General features: G+C 34.6%; 1 protein-coding gene across 33 annotated transcripts in view; it reads left to right on the top strand.

The window, feature by feature from the left end:
- Positions 1-15813, top strand: part of STS (steroid sulfatase) — a 114919-nt gene that overhangs the window by 60948 nt on the left and 38158 nt on the right. For 32 of the 33 annotated variants that reach the window (XR_006931236.1, XM_040703438.2, XM_046899665.1 and 29 more), the window contains 3 exons: positions 4298-4435; positions 12060-12219; positions 14945-15066. Coding sequence is in view for 32 of the 33 variants with exons in the window: in XM_040703438.2 (XP_040559372.1) it covers positions 4298-4435; positions 12060-12219; positions 14945-15066 (420 nt within the window). In the remaining variant the exon portion in view is untranslated. The remainder of the gene's footprint in view (positions 1-4297; positions 4436-12059; positions 12220-14944; positions 15067-15813) is intronic. The other variant, XM_040703422.2, reaches the window with a different exon arrangement.

Raw genomic sequence — 15813 nt, 5'->3', positions numbered from 1 at the left:
TGTCACTCTCAGATGTAAGCCCCTTCAGCTTCAAAACATGTTTCTTGTCATTCTGATTAGTTATGCTGTTCAAAAGCAAACATTAATATCAGCAGGGAATTCTGAAAAATAAACTAAACAGAAAAAAAGTCTCTACGCAGAAATGTGATGTCTGATCTTCCCAGATCAATCTTTGTCCAATGATTACCTTAAGCTTACTATAAACTTCTGGGTTTGACAGAGTCATGTGAAAGTCTGCTGAATGGGATAAAAGGTTTTATTAAAAGAAATTTCCTTTATCGTGAACTGTTTTTTCCTGAGTCATCTTTAAACCTCCTTCTGAATCTTGTTGTTTCTTTGAATCAGACAAACTGTTTTAAAGCTTTCCTAATGAGTTGAGAGATGTTTTTACTAATGCCTACACTAAACAGATGTATTCTATATTCTAGAGCTTTTTTCCCCATAATTTCAGCAAGATTCTACATTATTTCAGATTAATACAGGTAACCCTTCCGTCCTATTGACTTCAAACGACAGTTAGCTAATTATGAAGCAAATACATTTTTCGTACTCTTGCTTGACTAGAAGAGATTTCCGAATCCTTAATACATTTGTAAACATTTCATTGTTCACTGTTTGTGCCGTGTTTTCAAACAAATAGTCATTTTTATAAATCCTGTAACCTAACGTGCATGAGTATAGAAGGAATCTTACATGGTTAAAAACTTCAAAAATTAATTTCAGCATTATATAGGTAGGTTCAGCTTCTGTTTATGCTTATGTTAGGCAAATTGAATAGTGGCATAGTGCTCTCTGTTTCCTCCTAAAGAGTAGTCAATTGCTCTCATCATTTTTACACTAGTATCATTCCACTGGAGTCAGCATTTTCACTTTCACAATGAAACAATCCTATAATTTAACATAACTTGAAATGAGAGTAGAGTACAGAATGTAGAGAGCTCAGCATATTTCAAAGGAAGCTTTGCTTAAATTTTGAAACATTATCATCTTAATTAAAACAAACAATATCTTAATGCTCAATGCTATTCTGAATCTCTCTCTTTTTTTTTTTAATAAGTGAAAGAACAGTGTCTATTGATCAAATGTCTTTGATTCAGTGTAAGGTTGAACTTTAATTATAGTTGCTCAGTAGGTTCAGAATTTGTGCAGCTCTTTCAGTGTTAGATTTATTTTGTTGTTTGGAATGCTGTCTTTCGAAATCTATTCTGTTCAAACCAGAAATATGCAAGCAGTGGCGTTTACAGAGATCAGTATCAATCTTAATTTTCTAGAACAGTACTTTTAATTCAGTCTTTTTGATAAAGAATCTTCCTATTTCTATTAACAGTTTCCTACATTGGGGATTTCAAGCCATCGTCGCTTAAACTGAGCTTCAGTTTTCCAAGTGTTTTGACTTATTTATTCTACAGTTTGATATTCTGGATAAGCTTTTTACTTCCACAAACTTCTTACATTTGTATTTTGTTCGGTGACCAGGAATGGGATTCAAACAGGTCAGCTAGGCATGCAAAAGCCCCATTCTTGTAATCAAAGATCACGTATGATGATGTATGATACATATCCAGTCATATTTTGTGTGAAGCAATAGTTTTACCATCTTACTATGATCACAATTAGCTGTCCACAATACAAAATTTAACTCATGTAGTAAATTTCTTACACTTCAGATAGGATTCATATTACTTTGTTTGGTCTCTAATATGGAGGTATTTACTTTTCATTGAGTTGCCTGTTATCTCTTTTTAGTCAATAGATTTTTAAAAAAGGCCTTTTTTCAGTAATGATTCACCTTTTAAAAAGTTAGTCAGCTAAACCAGCCTAGGTGAAAATCCTCCTTGTTCATTAACTAAGATTATCTGAATATGTTTCTACATCAGTCTTAGCTTAAGTCTAAAGTATCTGTGTAATCTAAAGAAATAATAAAATTAGAAGAGTAAAAAAAATATATTGTTATTAGAATATGATAAAAATATATATTTTATTTTATACGCTTTGCTTTCAGAATTGATATAATATATGGCAGTATGTCAAAGATATCTGTTTACAGTACACGCGTTGCATTTTTATTCTGTTTTGGTTACCATTTACAAGTGCTAATAAGTAAATGTATGACACGTGTTAACAGAAACCACAAAATTCAGATGTAATTTAATGGGTCTTATTTCACACACTTTATTGCTTATTTATACAGTGTCCATTATAGAAAGTGTAGCTGTTCAAGACAAAAATAGAAACCGAAGTTTTGGTTCATTTCTGTGAGTGCATTGAGAATGTCATTCTATGACAATAGTATGCTATTTGAATTAATTAATTCTGAGAGGGCAAATGAGCAAGTCGAAATTAACATTCAAATTGGAGCGTTCCTGACTGTATAAATAAAATGATAAAGAGAAAATCACAGAATCACAGAATTGCAGGGGTTGCTAAAGCAGGTACCCTACAATAGATTGCACAGGTAGGCCTCCAGATGGGTCTTGAATGTCTCCATAGAAGGAGTCTCCACACCCTCTTTGGGTAATCTAACCTGTTCCAGTGCTCTGTCACCCTAATCAAAAAGAAGTTCTTCTGCATGTTAATTAGTACAGAACTTCCTATGTTCAAGTTTTAGGCCATTACTCCTTGTCCTATTACTCAGCACCACTGAGAAGAGCCTGTCCTCATCCACTTGCCTCCCACCTCCCTTTAGATAGTTATGAACATTAATCAGATCCCCCCTCAGTCTTCTTTTCCTTGGCTGAACAGACCCAGGTTACTCAGCCTCTCCTCATATGGGAGATGCTCCAGGTCCTTTATCATCTTTGTGTCCCTCTGCTGGACTTCTTCTAGGAGATCCCTGGCTTTTTTGATCTGCAGAACTCAGAACTGGACACAGTATACTAAATGTGGCCTCACCAGTGCACATTAGAGGGGGAGGATCATCTCCCTCAACCTGCCGGACACTCAGTTTTAATGCACCGGAGGGTATCATTGGTCTTCTTGGCCACAAGGGCACACTGCTGGCTTAAAGCTAACCTGTTGTCAACCAGGACTCATGGGTCCTTCTCTGCAGAGCTCCTCTTCAGCAGATCAACCCCCAGTATGTACTGATGCATGCCATTGCTCCTCCTCCAGTGCAAGACTGTATGTACACTTGCTCTTGTTAAACCTTACCAGGTTTCTCCCTGCCCAACTCTCCAGTCTCTCTAGGTCTTGCTGAATGCTAACACAGCCTTCCAATATGTCAGCCACCTCTCCTAGCTTTTTATCATCAGCAAACTTGCTGAGTTTGAACTCTGTCCTTTCATCCACATCACTGATAAAGATGTTGAACAAGATCCGAACCAGCACTGACCCCTGAGAAACATCACTAGGCCTCAAAAATTATCTTTATATGCTATGGGATCCCTGAAGAATAAGGTTAAAGCTCATTTGCGGGCTGATGTATGCTATATTCTTATTCTTTGGTTAGTTTCCAAGACCAATAATTTTAGATTCCTAATCAGTATAAAATTCACTGGAGCAAATTACAAAGAGTTACAAAGAGTGGCTTCAGACATTAGTACAGAATCCCTCTTTAAAGAATTCAGTCTAAATAAATTTAGATGTATGTGCAGTGCAAGACTTCTCTGCTGCACCAAGGGAAAGAAGTCTTTTGTGTAAATGAAATGTGAGAATCTGCTCTGAGTTGGAATTTCAGAACATAACAATGTGGATTTTTCTTTTAATTATGTGCACACGTGTGTTTGTTACCTTGCACATTTAAAGTTGAATAGATATCTATTCTTGTATGACAACAAATTAGTGACTAATTAGTAGGCTTGATAATGAAACCATATTGCCTCCAAAGCCATTCCATACCTTAACTTGCCTTTTTTTTTTTTTTTTTTTTTTTTTAAATTTCTTATTCTAACATTCACACAGATTTTTGCCATGCTGCCTCTATAGGTTGCTAGGCAGCACAGCTTTACCCCCAAACTGTTAACTGTATTCTGTACACTGAGACTCTTTCAGATATTGTCAGTGTTTTGAGTTTTCTTGCTGTGGGGTTTTTGCCACTGAGAGCAACTGCTTCCAAAGATCACTGGCTCTCTGTGGATTACCCCATTTTTCAGTTGTACACAAATCTTCTCATTTGGTATTTCAAGAAACCCTGCTGCAATGGAACCACAGTCTTAACCACAACAAGCTGTGTGAAATTGTCCCCTACTGCATACTATGTTGCCAATTACTATGTGTATTTGTACATGCCAAGGTTAATTAAAACAAGCTACCCAAAGGCACTATGGTTTTTTTTATTATTATTATTATTTGTTTTTAGGACAGATTCTGGATGTGCTGGAGAATTATAATCTGAGCAATAGATCTCTTGTATATTTTTCATCCGACCAAGGGGCTCATATTGAAGAAATCTCTAGTTCTGGAGAAGTCCATGGAGGTTGCAACGGTATATATAAAGGTGAACATTCTCTGATGTTTTTTTTTTTTTTTTTTTTGAAAATTGTGTCAGAAAATATTGTCTTGTTTTTCTTCCAAATCTATAATATAATCTAGGGCCAAAAATTTCAAAATTCAATTTCTTAATAGTAAACTGCTCATGCCCTTCACACTAAATCCAAGCATAGGCAGTAAATATAGTGAGTTAACTCATCAAATACAGCAGCTCAACTAGAATATGTGCTCAGTGAGAACTCCATGGAGTTGTATCACTATCAGATAGACTTTTGAATTGGCTAGATACCTAGATTTCGAAAGATGTAAGTTCATAGTACTTTACTATTGTGGATGGATAGCAGAACAAAAAGGGAAAAATATTGTTTGTGAGCCAAGAGAAATCATAAATAGGAGCTTAATACAATGCAGTGAGTGGGAATCACACAAAGAGATGATAAAGAGAAGATGAGAGGACTGGTACTGTGTTCATTGCAGAAAATATAAAAATAGAGAGTTATGTTAAAAACTAAAATGAGGAGTTGGATTTAGTTTGGGATAGGCATGTTCCTATCAAGACAACATCCAAAGAATGACAAGATTAAAAAAAAAAAAAAAGTCAGAATTGAAGAAGATTGTTTTGAAACTACTGCCTACCTATTGAGTTAAAGACCGATTTGGAAATGGAAAGACTTTAATTAGGGGAGTTTTGTTCCTTCAGTACAGATCTGAACAAAATTTATACTCTGAAATCTATTTGTTCTGTGAAGGACTAGAATGTGTTTAATGTCTACCTTATTGCTATACACTTTCTCCTTGTGATATCACCCAACAATACTGAAAGATCCTGTTTACTGCAATATGGTGATTGATCAGAAAGAAAAACTCTTTCTTAGCAAACAGCCTTTCTTGTTTTGTCAATTCTGATGTCTCTGGTTAATATGATACCTTCAGTAAGCAAGAATGTAATGCATGGCTGAAAACTTTTGAGTATGTATTTCCAACATGGGAATAACCAAAATTATTGTCAGCAATTTGTTTAAGATAAAAGTAGAGAAAAAGAGATAATAGAATGAAAGGAGGAAGAGTGTGAAGATGCAACAATTATGCTTGATTGCATGGTTATAACATTTGGTCAGAGATTGGTTATTACAATCAGGTCTATCAGGTCAGGGATTGATATTACAGAACCATAAAATCACAGAGCAACTGAGACTAGAAGGTGCCTCTGAAAGTTTCTAGTTTTACTCTCTGCCGAGCACAGTTGGCTAGAGAGGGTTTCTGATGGCTGTGTCCAGTCAAATTTTGAAAATTTCCTGTGATGAACATTTCACAAAACTCTCTGGGCAACTTGTTCCAGTAGGCACTGGATCACCCTTACCATAAAAATACTTTTTATGTTTTAATGTAATTTCTTATGTTTCAGTTTGTGTCCAATAATTCTTATCCTGTTCCTGGGCACAACCAAAAAGAGCCTTATTTCATCTTCTTCACTTGGATAATTCCATGTAAAATACATGCAGAAGACCCACCCCCCACTCAGTTTTCTCTTCTCCATGCTGAACAGTCCCAGCTATCAGCCTCTCCTCACATGTTGGAGGATTACATGTAAACTGTCCAATGCCCCATCCTTGGAGACTTTCTTGGAGACATCCTTGGAGGCTGGATCAGGCCTTGGGCAACCTCGTATAGCTGTGGATGTCCCTGTTCATTGCAGGGGAGCTGGACTAGATGACCTTAAAGGTCCCTTCCAACTCTAAGATTCCATGGTTCTATTAAACTACATTATCTTTTTCATGGCTCACTCCATGTCCGTATCTCTTCTGTACTGGTGATCCCAGCACTGAAATCAACACTTCAGGAATATCTCATCAGGTCTGAAAAGACTGAAAGAATCACCTGTCTTGACCTTCTATCAATGTTCTTCCTACTGCAGCTACAGATATTGTTGGCCTTCATTGCCCCAAGTCTACATTGCTACCTCATATTCAACTAGTCATGATAGTCAGGACCTGCAGATATTTCTCTGCAAAGATGGTTGGTCCCTAGCTTTTCCTCATGCAAGAGTACAGCAGATTTCTCCACAGATGCAGGTTTGTCACATCCCTTTGCAGAACTTAATGAGTTTCCAGTCAGCCAATTATTCCATCCCATCATGGTTCCTCTGGATGGCAACATGATCCTCTGGTGAGTCTGTCTTGTAACATCTGCAAAACAGCACAAGGGAAGAAAGATATATAGAGTAAGCAATGTAAAGTAAGCAATGTAGAGTACAATGAAACTTTCAAGTGAAAGGACTCCATTCCCTTTAGTCAGTAGGCATCTTTCTGAAAAAATGACCTTTGGATTTTAAGAGAGCTACAGAGGAATTGCTACATGAGCAAAACAAGTAATGCGGAAATCATGAGGTTACAGAGTATCAGATGGATTCCCTTGGGTTAACACCAGAGTGAAATCTATCTTAAACATTAGCACATAAGCCTTACGTGGTGCTTTAAGTAATTAAGGAACCATATGGTTACATATCTGTAGCTGAAGGCACAGCCTGAGGTGTTTTAGAAGCTCTAAGAAATATTTGCCTTCTATGATGCCAGACATAAGACAGAGGATAAATGATGACAAGAAAGAAAGAACAAAAATACACTGGGGAATATGCCTTCCTGAGGAGTAGTTTGATTGAACGGAGTATTTTCTATTAAGCTTTGCAGAATTTTGTATTCATACTTACAGAACAGAGAGCAATTTGAAATATATCTTATCTGAATTAATAAAAATCTGATTGATAGGGTTATCTTGGGAATAGTATGTCTTTAATTTTCAAAATGAATTATAACATCGTTTGCAGTTGCCTCATGCTATACTGCAAGTTCTGCAATGTACTATGGAAAAAAATAATTGCTATGTAAGAAACAAAATAATTATTGTATGAGAGAGATTCTTAACAAAATAAGAAGAAATAAAGACCTATGCAATCAGCTGAGTATACATTTACAGTTTTAAAATACAATGAACTTTGTTTTATCTTTCACTGTCTCCATCTCTATATCAGTCCTCAATTTAACAAGTATATTAAGAATAATTTGCAGAAGAGCTGAATTGAAAACGATCAATTGATTGCATAATAAGCAATTTTCATACATAAGGATTTATTCATATTAGCAGTCAAGTTTTAAGGCTCTGTACATCTCTGGTGGAATTAGTAAAAATGAGACCTGTGAAGTATGTAAGTCTCAGACACTGTTCTAACAGTGTGACTGAAAAAATAAAAAGAACTATCCCTATTTGCTTGTGGTTATGTGTGCACACACTAGGATCTTTATTCATTTGCAAAACTGGAAGACATTTGTGTCTTTCCTCCCTGCCTTTGCTAGATAATCTTAGTTACATACCTATTTGTATATGAGTGCTATATCAATGTGAATATGAATCAAGACACTTAACCCTCTTGTCAAAGCTGGTGCACTATATTCAGCAATAATTGTACTGCCCTAAATCAAAAGCTCTCATCAGATCTCCACAGTTTGTACTCACTAATTTGTCTTGATATCCAGCCAAGTCAGCACCAGTAATAAAATTTAAGAGGAGTTTGGAGAGTTAGGTCTTCACTGCAAGACTGAATGCCAAAAAATATTATTTGAGGTTATTATTAGTCTAGATTCTGGTTGTGAAAAGGTCACTGTAAATTTGAATATCTCTTGAAATTAGAAACCAGAACTAACATGGTGTTTAACTAGTTGATATCTAGTGTGATTTTCCAGTATCCTTTTTTTAGAAGATATTATAAGGTAGTATGGAAGTGATGGACTAAAACAGTGGGCTCTCCTTCCAGTTGCCTTTTTCTGACAAATGTCAAAAACAGAAGCCTCAGAGGAAGATGCAGGAGCTATGCTTCTCTTCTTCAGAGAAGACTTTTAAATCCTGAATAGTATGACCTTGGTTTTAGAGACAAATCTTGACAATTAGGATTCTAGAAAGGCTTTTAGCATTAACTATTACAATTTTTCATCATATAAGTATGAAAGTTCACTGTGAGTTTAAATTCTTTAGCAATGAAATCCATATTAAAGGAGACAGTTACTGTTTTGAAGTGGGACAATTTCAGATTCCATTAAACATCTCCTTGAAGTGTAATATTTCTTCTTTGATAAAGGAGTAATAAGCTATTATATCTTCCTTATCTTACCTTTCTTTTCTCTATTTTCATTGTGCCTCTTTCCCCTTAATATTTCATTCGGATAAGTATTGTCTGGTTAGTGTCTGCTCTGTTTTGATTGATGAGTTGTCCTTTGTCCCTAATTTCTTATTGTTTTTTTTTTCTTCTGTGAAATGTTTCTAATTGTACAATACATTCTCTTGAAATAGCCTTTTTGTGTTTTCCAAGAGTATTACTATCCATTTATATATTTAAATTCTTATATTAGCAAGTTCATTTTGCATCCCACCTGCTATCTTTTTATTTTATTGATTACAAGTGTGCTTTAAACATTCAGCTTAGCATAGGTCCATTTTATTATATGTACAGTTAAGGTTATTGTATGAATAACTAAGAGCATAAACTCTAGTTCAATTATTTTTTCTATAATTTCCATTGCGCTGCAAATATTCATATAGAATTTGAACTTGCATCTTGTTTTTTCTTCATCCCGCTTAGTGAGAAGTCCATTAACTTTTCTCCTGAATTTGACAAATCAGTGATACTCTGTGTCATATGTAGATTTTCTTCAGTTTTACTACTCTCTCCAGTTCCAGTATTGAAGTACATGTATTAATATAATGAAGGACATAGTACAGAGTAGCATCAAGATACCTTACTATTAAGTTTTTTTGCACGTGTCATAAGCTGTTTTACATTTTTTTTCCCAACTGTTAGTCAGATTTTGATTCATGACAAATTTTTGTCTCCTAACCCACGTTTAATATTCCAGAAACTTTTCTTGAAGGTCTTTGTCATGGATCTTTTGACGTTTTAAATGTAGATACAGCTTCTGTAGCAAAAATGGAATGACTATTTTAGTAAGATCTGTCCAACAGCTCAGGATCTTCTGAATGATTCTTAGGTGCACACTTGATAATACACCTTTTCCTAGCTTCTTAGTGTTTTTAAGTGATTACTTTCTCTTGGAAATGTGTCAATTCCTGTGAACCTCTTTGACCAATAAGTCCCTTGCATCCTTTAGGCCCATTAGTTCTTTTGGAATCCTACAGTTAATGATACATAATGAATGATAAATGACAAAACCGATATTTCTTATCGACTTAGCCCCTGATTTTTCAAATGACATCTATTATAGATCTTTGAGTGCTAAACACAGACCAGTGAAAAGAAATAGCTGATATTTTTACTGAAATTGATGCACTTTTACTATACTGCAGTGACGAGTTCATTTAGCAGTGTTTATGTTATTATTAAACCTCTTCCTTTCTGTAATTCACAGAGAAATCAAATTGACCCTTATTTTGGCTGCAGAAACTTTGCTAATAAATATTTATTAATATTAGTTAAAGTTTCTCTTTTGACTTAATAAGAGCAGGCACTGAATTTGTTTCCAAAGTACTGTATTTTTCCATTCTCTGAAGTGGTCCAATTTTTATTTATTTATTTAATAATCCAGCCATCTTGTAATTTTGACTGAAACAGAAAATATCCTGAGAGAGAATTTCACTTATTTAGAAGAAAGATGAAGATGATAATATGTCCATATGATCTGTATCTTATTAGTTTCTCCTGTATAGGAACAATTCAAGTTGAAAATTAACAAAAGAATTATGAAAAAATGATTAAAAATCAGTGTAATGATGAGTATGCATGCAAGTGAAAACAAATAGTTATTTGATACTTTTGTAAGGTAAACAATAGTAACCAGATCTGAGTATCAATATTTGCAGTGGAAAGTCTACAACAAGCAGGCAGGGAAACAATTAATTTCCTTGTATATTCATTCACAATAAAAATATGTTTTGAATGGTTTGTTTTTATACGAATTCAAGAAGGAATGAAAGGGTAGCATGGTTATAATCCAAGTGATCTAAAAAAAAGTTATTTTAAATACTTTTTATCATTCATCACTGAAAATATTAGTAGTGATATACCACAGAGTTCTCTTTTGTATATCAACTTTCATACAAGCTCTATTCCCAGAGTTAGGTAATAGCAGTCAATTTAAACCAGAGGGGGGGGGAAAGGAGATATTCTTATGGCTAAGATTTTAGATGTGGTTAAAATGGAAATTTGAGATCATGTTGTGGATGACTGCAGAGAGTTATGTCTATTGCTTGTCTTCTCCTGCAGTTTCCAGAAAAAAGTAAATGTAGGCTGTTGTTCAATAAAACACTAAAGGGTGCAACTACTCAGAAAGCTTAGATAGCTAAGCATGAAAATACAGCCTGGGGTGTTTTATGCTGTTTTAAAAACATTTTTAGAGTAATTTAAAAGAAGAAAAATAAAATACTCTGCCTAGAGTTTGCCAGGCATACAGACGGCTAAGTTGCTGCCTTTTCTCTGTCTCAGTGTTGCTGACTCCAAGCAAAATAGAAAACTAATTAGTTAGATTTTGAAACAGCAAGAAATTTTATTTTTACATAATGACCTTTTGTGGAATTTTAATTTTTCTTTTAATATTTCAGCTGTTTGAATGTTTGCTTCATGTTTCAAGCATCAGTGTGAAATCTTGATTTATTCTGTAAGAAAAATAAAAGCACATAGCTTGAACAACATGTAACAGCTACAATTTTAAAGACAACGTATATCAAAATTTTCATACTCACTCCATTTCAAGCAAATATAGTGATGTCACTAAGCAAAGTTTTAGTAAAGAGGAAAACCATGTAGGCATAGATAATAGAATGCAGTCTTCCTTAGTAACCTGTCATTCCTGCCCTAGTTCCCTGCTATTTTTCTATCTTCCTGATATCTCCTCCAGAGTTATAAAAAAATCATGCTCCAATTAGTTTTTTCAAAGGAAAACAGTCTCTTCTTCATAGAAGTACACAAGGAGATGGTTCTACTGTGGAGTCCATTTTTGCTTTTTGTATCTCACAGTAGGCAGGCAGAGTTTGCTGAGCGCTCTGTTTGTGCTGGGATTATTTGGAAGTTTTCTATCTCTATAAAGATTCAGGAAAATTGTACTGTGAATTTAGTAGCTCTGAAAGTTATCCAATATCTTGGGTTTAAAAGTTGCAATGTGTGTGGGAATGGGTTTCACCACTTACCTTGAAATTACTTCAGATTACACAAGACAAAGATCAAAGCAAAAATAAAAACAGAATTTATTTAAATAGTCCAATCTACAAAACACTGTTACTAGGTTCAGACAAATTTTGATTCCTGTTTTTTAGTTATGTCTGCATATATCTGTAAGATTCATTTACTAAATCAAATTTTCTATGAGGATTTCTGCAAGATGCCTTTTTATTTCCCACAACCATCATTTATTTATTTATTATAACTAAATAAACTTTATAAACTCTGTCTAATATATAATTGTAGATTTACTATAGGAAAATTTCTGATTGTAGGTGGGAAATCTAGTTCACTATACCTAGAAAGTTAAAATGCATTTTACTACATAGATAGCATGCTATAAATGGTATCCTGTGAGGGTGTGTGCTGTTTTTCTAAGAAGAAATTGGTGTCTTATCAAACACTTTTTCAGGTGGAAAATCAACTAACTGGGAAGGAGGTATTCGTGTGCCAGGGCTTCTCCGTTGGCCTGGAGTGATACATGCTGGCACTTATATAGATGATCCAACAAGTAACATGGATATTTTTCCTACCATTGTCAAACTTGCTGGAGCACAGTTACCCTATGACAGGTATGTGTACTCTGTACTTATAAAGAGCTAGAACTCAGTATTGAGCACTAATTATTTCCCTTACTTTCTTTTGTAACTGTTTTGGGTTTTTTTTTTTGTTTGCTTATTTGGTTTTATTGTTGTTGTTGTCATTTTTTGTTTTTTGTTTGTTTTTTCTTTTGCTGACATCATTTGTAAAGATCAACTCTGCGGCTAGTTCAGAGCATTACAGTACAGTTATGTCATCTGTAAGCCTGCAGGAGAGGGAAGAAGTACTGGACAACTACAGGATGAATGAATACCAAGAGCAACATGCTGGCCTAGAATTATTTACCATAAAGCAAAAACAAATGCATCAGAAAATGTTCCGCTCTATATGATTGAAAATGATAGAAAAGGGACCTGCAAGTTTTAATTATTTTAACTTTATGAGTTAAACCTTGACCTACTTAGTATAGCAAGTCACATCAAAATGCTACCTGTGCTTTTCACTCAATTTATTGTTCTCCACCAAATGAGTAAATAATAGAGTGTTCTGTAGTTTGAGAAGAAACTCCATCAGACTTTCAGAATTCCTAAGATGTTTTACTGACACTCGCACATTCCCATGTTTTATTTTCTTCAGGAGATATCCATTCTCATCAGGAAGGTGCACCCACCTAAATTCTGTTGCCATCCAACTTCAATATGTAGAGAAACTGGCTGCTACATTTACACTTTGAACACATCTGCTATACGCAAACAACTTTTGAGCACAAAGCATCCAGAATCCACATGAGGTAGATCAGCCATGAGCAAAGACACTCTGCTAATGATGATTCATGGAGTGTATGCAGGAAATGGCAGGGCAGGACATGTGTAGGACATGAAAAATTAGTCAGACTTGTACTGAGACATCCCTTACAAACAGAAAATGTCAAACCTAAGCAGTTCAAACTAGTCTAAATGAGGGCAGATCTTATGCATTTCATTTTAATATTTCTTGAGTGAAGATTCAGGCTTAGATACTCCCATAAAACTAGCAGATGTGGGCTATACTCTGTACAAGACTACTAGAGTATATTACAGGAAACAACTTTTTCTCCATCAAGAATCTGTAGAACAAGTGTATGCACTAGATATGACTCTGTCCTGCTCTCAGCTTAACAGCAGCCAAGTTTGCAGGAGCAAAACCAGAGTGAATAACTCAGAAGAAAAAAAAGATAACAAATTGAAAATGTATCCCCTTGCTGCCAAGAATTTCATAGTCAGATCTAGATCAAGGCTTAAAAAAGTGGAATTTGTGCCCATCTTGTAGTAGTTATGAAACAGGTCTTATATAGTCATGAAAACTGATAGGCACTTAGATGTTTAATAGTTTAAAAAATCTTTTTACAAAATATTGCTCAAAATTTTTGAAAAAAATTCTTACCTGCTGATCTGCATACCAGCACAAATGAACTTCATATGAAACTTCTTGTAAAATTTGTAATTCACACAAAATATAAAATGCAGATTGTTATTTCTCTCTCATCAGCTGATTCCAGCAATTCAGTAACTTAGTTTATGGAAACATTTAACTGACTTCTTACTATATAACTCCTTTTCAATGCAAATTGACATACTTTTTCAAAATATCATCAACATTGTCCAGCAGCAGAAAGAGAATTTATTTGTGTATTGCTGAAAAAGTAATGCCTCCTATTTATTTTCATGGAAACTGCAACAGATACAAAGACCGCAATAACATTATTTGATTGAGAGAATTTTAAGCTAAAAAACACTATTTTTAAACATGGTTATGACCATTAGCGATGATCAAAAGACTGCATGCTGCTCGAATAAAAATCTGTACCAGCAGATGTGACCTATTGTTGCTGTTGCCACTGCTGAAACATACCACCCACCACCTCATTCTGCTCACATCCACTGTTTGGTCTCAAAAAACATTCAGCAAGCATTGGTGAATGTCAATAGGAGCCATTTTTTCTGCATGGAGGAATTAAATTACACACATTTGCTTCATATGCACTTCCATGTCAGATACCATTTTGTCAGACTGCCCCTCTGCTGTTGCTCAGCAACAATATGTAATAGAATATTGGCGGGAAGGTTCATCCTCTACTGCCTTACCACCAACATTTGCCTCTGGCATTGTAAGCCAACATAATAAATTAGGAGACTTTACCTTTGGAACAGCCCTTGTATTTGTGTATGCATATGTAGTTGTGTGTGTGTGTGTGTTTTTATATGTTGTTGATAAACACTTCATTTTCATTTTCAGCTTTGAAATCACTAGTTCTGTGTTAAGCTCTGGCATTCATAATTTACTGTACATAGTTATTACCATTGCTACAGGGAGTGCAACCACAGTGTAGCAGAGATTTCTCTGGTCATAGTTGTTACTTCAACCAGACTACTTCCAAGCAACTTGAGCACTTACATATTTACATGCAGAGGGCTGTGTTTTAGCAGTTTACACACATATATCTGATCTCATTCTCATCAAGAAAAGAGAAAAGTGGGAGGAAGAAGCAATCATTCCTAGAGGCAGAATATAAAATCAGTGTTTCCTTAAATAATGTGGAAATCAAAGAGGAAGTGCACCTGAAGGGTTTTTTCCAAACTGATCAATTGGAAGTGACCATTCAGATCATGAGAAGTAGATTTCAAGAAGTGAAAATTCACAGTTATAATATAGATACTATCTTCTCAGAAATTGGAAGTTTGGATTATTCTTCTGAATTTGAAATGCTTTATTACTCAGAATTATTGATGGACATGATCTGATGCCTTTACTTCAAGGAAAAGTTATCCGATCGAAGCATGAATTTCTCTTCCATTACTGTAATGCATATTTAAATGCAGTACGCTGGCATCCAAGAAACAGTAAGTAAACTCACATAGTCAAACTTTAAATATTTAATATAACTTACTGCATCTTGAAAAGAATCGCAAAAAAACCTTCGACTATAATAACAAATAAATTGCTTAAAATATCTAACCATTCTTCATTATTTTTTTCACTTTTCTTTTGCTAAAATGCACCTATTTACAGAGCCATGTCACCATCTTACATTTATTTATTGCTGTGCATTAATATTACATACGAAGACGATATTGCAATCTATTTTTTAAACTTGCCTGAAAGATAGTCTGTTTTGCAAAACAAAGTAGTCAAGGTTAACTGTTACATCTGTCTAAAAATGTACAGATAATAGGATGTCTTGCTGAGTAACAGCTTGAGTATGATGTCAACCTGGCCATTTTTACTACTGAAATAATGAAGTATAGAAGTATCACTGAGTCATAGTCATTATTCAATAAATTAATTCAGGATTATATGTAACCTTTTCATGCTTTTTATGAACTAAATAAAGCCTTGTCTACTTATGTTCTCCTTCTTAACCAAAAGCTCAGTTTCAGATAACAGTGTACAGAATAATTAGAGCATGTTTCACTTCCCATAAAAATCTCTGGGCTGAATGAAAGTGTGTGTTTTTCACATATCAGTGAACATTCAAAGTTACTTATATTACTGCTTAACAATGAAGAATTGAAACAACATTTTGATGTAGCATTTTTGGTTAAGATAACTTATATATAATATTTTCCTTTTTCCTAGTTTCAAGGCTA

The sequence above is a fragment of the Gallus gallus genome, chromosome 1 (genome assembly GCF_016699485.2).
Source record: "Gallus gallus isolate bGalGal1 chromosome 1, bGalGal1.mat.broiler.GRCg7b, whole genome shotgun sequence".
In the NCBI taxonomy this organism is placed as follows: Eukaryota; Metazoa; Chordata; class Aves; order Galliformes; family Phasianidae; genus Gallus; species Gallus gallus.
The sequence above is the reverse complement of the archived record's forward strand: the minus strand, read 5'-3'. Positions and strand labels throughout refer to the sequence as shown.